At 54.7% G+C, this 6,744-nt stretch overlaps 3 protein-coding genes across 3 annotated transcripts; 2 read left to right on the forward strand and 1 right to left on the reverse strand.

Annotated features, from left to right (window-relative positions):
- Window positions 1–143: 143 nt before the first annotated feature.
- Window positions 144–1,216, forward strand: PUNSTDRAFT_113097 (short-chain dehydrogenase/reductase SDR; the record flags this gene model as incomplete). Its single annotated transcript, XM_007382875.1, has 6 exons — window positions 144–210; window positions 260–463; window positions 513–578; window positions 634–875; window positions 931–1,023; window positions 1,157–1,216. 6 exons carry the CDS (start codon window positions 144–146, stop codon window positions 1,214–1,216), a joined length of 732 nt encoding a protein of 243 aa, XP_007382937.1.
- A 2,453-nt stretch (window positions 1,217–3,669) lies between these two features.
- PUNSTDRAFT_143157 (uncharacterized protein) lies at window positions 3,670–5,234 on the reverse strand. Its single transcript, XM_007382876.1, has 2 exons — window positions 5,078–5,234; window positions 3,670–5,007 (listed from the first exon to the last, which is right to left on the reverse strand). The coding sequence occupies exon 2, from the start codon at window positions 4,966–4,968 to the stop codon at window positions 4,096–4,098; it is 873 nt and encodes a 290-aa protein (XP_007382938.1). The 5' UTR covers window positions 4,969–5,007; window positions 5,078–5,234; the 3' UTR covers window positions 3,670–4,095.
- Window positions 5,235–5,931: 697 nt separating this feature from the next.
- Window positions 5,932–6,708, forward strand: PUNSTDRAFT_67051 (uncharacterized protein; the record flags this gene model as incomplete). The annotated part of the gene is made up of 1 exon (XM_007382877.1): window positions 5,932–6,708. A coding segment is annotated over one exon (777 nt), but the record flags the coding sequence as incomplete, so codon positions are not given.
- Window positions 6,709–6,744: the final 36 nt, after the last annotated feature.

Raw genomic sequence — 6,744 nt, forward strand, 5'->3', positions numbered from 1 at the left:
TCGCCAAGGTCCCGCCGGCCTGAATGAGCCTTATGCACGTCGTGCCTCGGATACTACGGGGGATGAGGTGAGCACATGAATGTATAAAGGGAGCATCCTGCCCCCCCCTTACAGCTTACTTTTTCGGAGCTGATCACTGTCCGATGTTCCTAGCGCAAGATAAACTTCGAGGCAAGCGTATCGTCGTATTAGGGGGCACAAGTGGTATAGGTACGCTGGAGAACACGCAGGTCCATCCATCTCATCAGACGGTTTGCAGGCTTTGCGGTGGCCAGGCTCGTTCTCTATGCCGGTGCCTCGGTGATAGTCTCATCGTCAAATCAGGGAAGAGTTGACGCGGCAGTGAAGCGACTCCTTGACCTTGGCACTGGCCAGCCGGTGGAAGGGCGGGTTTGCGACATCAAGAGCGGTGAAAACGCTGTGAAGGCGTTCTTCGAAGCGCTCCCCGAGTTTGATCATCTAGGTATGCAGCTCACGACGTGTCTTCCTTCGCATGCTGAATTGTATATTAGTGTACACGGCCGGAGACAGCGGCATTCCCCTTGGCTATCCCGACGTTGATCTGACCAACATCAGTGGTCAGCATTCAACTGTTTCATGCGCGCATGGCTGACGCGTACTGTCATGCTATAGATGCATTCGCGGTGCGTACTATGGGGCCCATATACGCGGGAAAGTACGCGCCTGCCCGTATGCCGAAGACCGCCAGCTCTTCGATCACGTTCACGAGCGGCGTTGCCTCTCGCAAGCCGCCCAAAGGATGGGCGCTCCCCGCCGCCATCATCGGTGCGACTGAGCGATTCACCAAGGGCTTGGCGGTTCAGGTTGCGCCCATCAGAGCGAATATAGTCAGCCCAGGCTTGGTCATTACGGAGGTGAGAGCGGCATACAGGCCAGGGATGGGATATAAGCTCACATGTAAACGCGCAGCTGCTGGACAAGCAACCGGCGGAGCAGATGAATGCCATAATCGCACATCAAACGAAGGCACTCCCGGTGCAGCATGTTGCCGATGCTGATGAGGTTTGTCCCGTTAACATGTATCACGACGTCTCCATCTCTCATAGCGAGTATATGATTCAGGCGGCGGAGGCTTATCTGTACCTCATGGTGAGTCTTCCACGCGTCTGAGTTAATCGGCTAATTTTTGCCATAGCGGTGTGCATATGTGACTGGAGAACTACTCAATGTGGATGGCGGAGCTGTTCTCGTGTGACCCGATGCAGTTAACGAGGATATGGGGATTCTATATACGAGCATCGGGTACACGATGCAGCACGCCTCGGATCATCAGTGTTCTGTATTCCTCAATGTTCATATTCAGTTGAGTTGGGTCATGATCACATTTCAACTCATAGCATGGTCTCGTCGCGATTGCGTGAAGGTTGTCTGTCCGAGTATCGATCGTTCATCCGCAAATTCGCCGGCTCAAACAGAATTTCTGATGCACTCGTTCCGCATACCATCAAGTCCGCAGAGGTTTCAAAGGTGGGCATTCCTCGTCCTAAGGTCGCGCATTGCCCTTCAGGGTCCCACCCATGACCTCCAGATGACTCGCGCGCAAAGGACGGCCCCCATATCACATCTGAGGTTGCACGAGGGTGTTGCTGCGCTCAGGCTGAGCTTCGACGAGGGTTCGCTAGTTTGCGTGCGTGGTCAGTGTGGTATATCAACTCAATACTGACTTCAACACAATCACAGGAAAGAGGTGTTTTATTAATGCATTCCATACGGAATTGGCTCCACATCAATGACGGACAGATGTTGCACTGTCCGGAAAGTTTGAGCACCACCGAATCAGGACAGCGCCGACCTGAATAGGTCTATATTAACAACATGCAAGTTGAACACTCGATAACCCCGGGGGATGAGTGAGCACATGGGGGTATAAAGGGAGGGTCTGATCCTTTCCTTGAAGCTCACTTCGGTGAGCAGATCGGTATCCTATATCCCAAGTGCAAGACAAACTTCGAGGCAAGCGTGTCGTCGTTATCGGCGGTTCGAGCGGTATAGGTACGCTAGAATTGCGCTGATCCGTTGATCTGATCAGACATGTTTGCAGGCTTTGCGGTAGCCAAGCTCGCTCTTTACGCAGGTGCCTCGGTGACCATCTCGTCTTCGCACCAAGGAAGGGTTGACGCGGCGGTTACGCGACTCATTGACCTCGGTACTGGGCAAGCTGTAGAAGGCTGCGTCTGCGACATCAAGGGAGGAGAAGGTGTCGTCAAGGCGTTCTTCGAAGCGTTGCCCGAGTTTGATCATCTGAGTATGGGATGAACGATCTGCGCTTTCGTTCTTGTGCTGAAATTCATATTAGTCTATACGGCGGCCGATAGCAAGATTCCCCTTGGCTATCCCGACGTTGATTTGACGAAGTTCAATGGTCAATTTCAAGTTGTTGCACGCGCATGCCTGGCGCTCATTACCATGCCGCAGATGCATTCGTGGTACGCACTATGGGACCCATATACGCGGGAAAATACGCGCCTGCCCGTATGCCGAAGACCGCAAGCTCCTCGATTACGTTCACGAGCGGCGCTGCCTCTCGCAAGCCACCCAGTCCGAAAGGATGGGCGCTCCCCGCCGCCATCAATGGAGCAACCGAGCGTTTCACCAAGTCTCTGGCGCTACAGATCGCGCCCATTAGAGCCAACGTGGTTAGCCCAGGCTTGATTATTACGAAGGTGAGAGCGCATGTAGGGTCGGGCCAAGAAATCTGCTCACCGATGTGGCCGTGAACTATGCAGCTGTTGAACGAATTGCCGGCCGAGCAGATGAATGCCATAGTCGAAAACCAAACGAAAACGCTCCCGGTGCAGCATGTCGCCGATGCCGATGAGGTTCGGATCGTCAAGCTTCATCGTTATATAATATTGCTCATAGTGAACTGTATGAATCAGGCGGCAGAGGCTTATCTGTATCTCATGGTCAGTCATCCATCGCGGGAATTGAGTGTGCTGATCAGTTACCACAGCGGTGTGCGTATGTTACCGGAGAACTACTCAACGTCGATGGCGGAGTTGTTCTCGTGTGATCCGATGCAGCGGATGAGGACGTCAAGGTTCGAGATACGGACGAAGCTCCTCACCAACTCTGTTCGATTATTCGACGGTGAGTACACTGAAGCCCGTATTTCAATGTACAGGTATCCAGATATACATATGGTAGGCATACAGTGTTATCCTGTAGCCGCATCGCCCCCGTTTTAATACACGCGTTCGAGGATATTTGAATGCATCACGTACCATTATCATTCGGATGCTAGCCATTCAAATATATGTTATTGATCTTATGCGGCAGTTGAATACGCATTGATCATGATGTGTCCTCGTCCCAATTACCTTCCAAGGTGGGCCATTGGTCGGGCAGAACATGTTCCCAGGTAGTAATTTAGTCCGTTCCTTGCAGTCTGTTACCCGGCCTGCACGGCTTCGCCTGCTCCGCGGCGCCTCCGCCCACTTGCGCACACCTGTGTGCATGGGTCCCCACAAGTAGTGCAGGCAGTTAAACGATGCGATTGTCGCAAAAGACGTCGTGTCACGTAGCGCGATGTAGCTGCGTATTCAGACATCGCCCACATCGCGTATTCTTCATGCACTGCCCGTTGGCTTTCGCAGCCACGAGCAAGATGATACTTAGAATTTGCACGTCATGATGCACATTTATACTCGGGTTTTGGACGGGGTGTTCAGGCAGATATTGTTTTCAAGACTACGCTGCGGCGTACTCGTATCTTTGCCCAATCTTTGGCCCTATTTCCAAGATAGCGTCCTGAGGCGAATCATCGCCAGGTAGTTGGCCGTGAGATGGGTTCCGCTGCTGTTGGAGTGGCGAAGCACCCGATCGTCAACTCCCTTCGCTCTGGCAATCGCGGCCTTGATGCGCGCGGGGCCCGAGGTCATCGAGGCGCTAACCTTCAATGCGACGCGCTTGAGCGCGAGAGCAAGGCTCTGGAATATGTACTAGTCGAAGGCAGCCGAGACGGGCGACGTCGGTAAACACGGTGCGACACGGCTCCGACTTTCGTCTGCGGGCGGCACGGTCCTTGCGGCGAGCGAGGAGAGTGAGCGAGACAGCGCGTTTGAGGTCGCGGCTTCACGCCTTTTTCGGACCCGGATCAGGATGAGGACCAGGGCCGACGGTACAGTATCCGCGGTGGTGGTACAACAGCGGCATCGGCTCCCCTTGAAGCTCGTCCTCGGACGCGCGTACCACCTCTTCTACGCGTGTCACGCGCGCGATGTATAGCTCGGACGCGACGCCGGCGCCGGCCCAAGGTTCCTGACCTTCTTGATGGGTGCGACGTACAGAAAGCGCGGCGAGGTCGTGTAAAGGCCAAGAAGCGCCGACAAGAGAGCAGGAGAGTGCGCCGAGCGCGCCGCGGAGGACAGGTAGGCCGTCCGAGGTGAGGTCGTAGTGCACGCCTGGAGCGTCGAAGGGCGCGTGTGCGGGGTCGGCGCGGGCGAAGGTATGTGCGAGGGAGGACTGCGAGGCGGAGAGGAGATTGATGACAAGGTGCGGAGTCAGGTCTGTCCTTGGCGTTGACGACGTTGTGGGAGAGGAAGGAGGGGAGGAGGGGAAGAAGTGGGAGAGGGAGGAGGCCATGCGGCTGGGGACGCGGAGGGAAAAGGCGACGAGAGGGTGGGGGTCGAGCGCGACGGAGGTGAAGGAGGAGAGCGTCGCGCCGTGGTAGAGCGGCTGCGAGCTCGTAACGGATGTTGGCGGAGGGAGCAGCGCGGTGACCACGGCGACGGGTTGCGCGGTCTGCCGGAGGAGGTCGCGCAGCGCGGCTTTGGTGCTCGTTTCGGTCTCATGGTGCGAGCTCGTGCTGCTCAGACGACGGGCCGGTGGTCCGCAGCAGTGCAGTTGGTGTCGCGTCCGCGCCCGTGATTGGTGGAGCTGTCGGCGGACGGTGCTCTGGGAGAAGATGTGGTGCAATCGTCCTGGGGCATCGGCCCGCAGCTGCATGGGTGGTGTAATATGATTATCGACGGCCACTAGTATGCTCTGCGGATGGAGTGCGAGCTGGGGTGAGTCACCTTCGCGCCATATCATACGTCAGATCGCGGAGACATGCCTTGGTCGGACGAAGAGAAGCTGACTCGATGTAGCAGCACCGAACAGGGTGTCCTGCTGGTATGGCCACGAAATCCCCAAGAGGAGTACGTAGACACGCGCTAGACTAGCGTGTCCGGTCGCAGCGGGGAAGCCCGGCACCCAAAGAAAGTACAGCGCGAGAGCAGAGTAGACCAGATTTGCAGCTGGTTTTTTCCCAAAATATGGTATGTCTGCACCGCCGACGTAGTCCTTCTCACGCTTTGCCACCAACACGGATGTACCGGGTGTAATACTTTTGGGCCCGCCCGCTAGTATATCCTACGTGAACTTTGTAATATGAGCTTTGCCAGCAATTCCACAGACATCCTGGTGCACACCCGTCATCCATGCCTAAACACGATCTAGCTGTCCTTCTCCCTTGTGCCCTCAGTGTTTTGACATACCTGAGACCACCACTTCCCCTGCCCAACAGCCTTTTGTTAGGTCCCAACGCGACCACGCTACCGGACGAGTTATCCACCGATTTCAGCATATCACGACGGGCAAAGCATAGACGTGCGTATGTCCAACACCGTGCAAGTCCAGCTGGTATTCGTATAACACGAAGATGGTTGGAAAACATCGGGGATGACTACTGTCTTGCAGAATTTCGGTGCGTACCTGCCCTCATCTTCCTGTATCGTACTTTCAGTCACTGACACACATGACAGCTTTACTGCCACTGAACTCTTGGACCTTGTGGCCGCGCTAGAAATACCTGAGACTGTGATCACGGTGTCTCGCCATCGATTCTCAGCCCTCGAGGCTTTTTGCCTCCTTTGTGCCCGGTTTCGCAGTGCTGCAGACTTACATGATCTTATGATCAAGTATTGACGAAGCGCAGCTGCACTGTCTGAAGTAATAAATCAACTAGTTGTTCATCTTGATGACATGTGGGGGCACTTACTCGGGCTCGACAACCACGCACTACTCTCCCAAGACCGTCTCAAAGTTTATGCAGATGCAACTTTGCGCGCCGGTTCCGTGGTTCCCCATATTTGGGCCTTCATCGATTGCACTATCCGTGCCATATGCCGACCAAGCAAACATCAACGGCAGGCATATAACGGTCACAAGAAGTATCACGCTCTCAAGTACCAAGCTCTCGCCCTCCCAGATGGGCTTATTGGCCACCTCCACGGACCTTTGGAAGGTCGAAGAGGTGACGGGTTTCTGCTCAGCGACAGTGGACTGTTGGACTGGTGCTCCGAACATGCAAAATGCCCAAGCATAACCTCAGGCTCGGGCAACGGCATGGACAACAGCTCGAAGGACACATATTACCGGTTATACGGGGACCCCGCGTATGGACTCAGTGACGTGCTCATTAGTCCATTCTCAGGTCCAGGAGAGAGAACACCAGAGGAGCGGGAATTCAACGAAAGAATGTCTTCGCTACGCATGGAGGTCGAGCACACGTTCGGTAACGTACTCAACAAGTGGGGGTTTCTCCGGTCAAAAAGCAAGATGAAGGTGTATTCTTCTCCAGTAGGACGTTACTATCGTGTCGGAGTCCTTTTAACGAACGCCATGAATTGCCTTCGACCAAATCAAACATCCCAGTTCTTCCTGTGCTCGCCTCCTAGTCTTCGTGAATATCTCCATCATTAAAATTGGGCATATATAGACATAAAGTACAGCAGCTGT

This window comes from Punctularia strigosozonata, assembly GCF_000264995.1.
Source record: "Punctularia strigosozonata HHB-11173 SS5 unplaced genomic scaffold PUNSTscaffold_5, whole genome shotgun sequence".
Taxonomy (NCBI): Eukaryota; Fungi; Basidiomycota; class Agaricomycetes; order Corticiales; family Punctulariaceae; genus Punctularia; species Punctularia strigosozonata.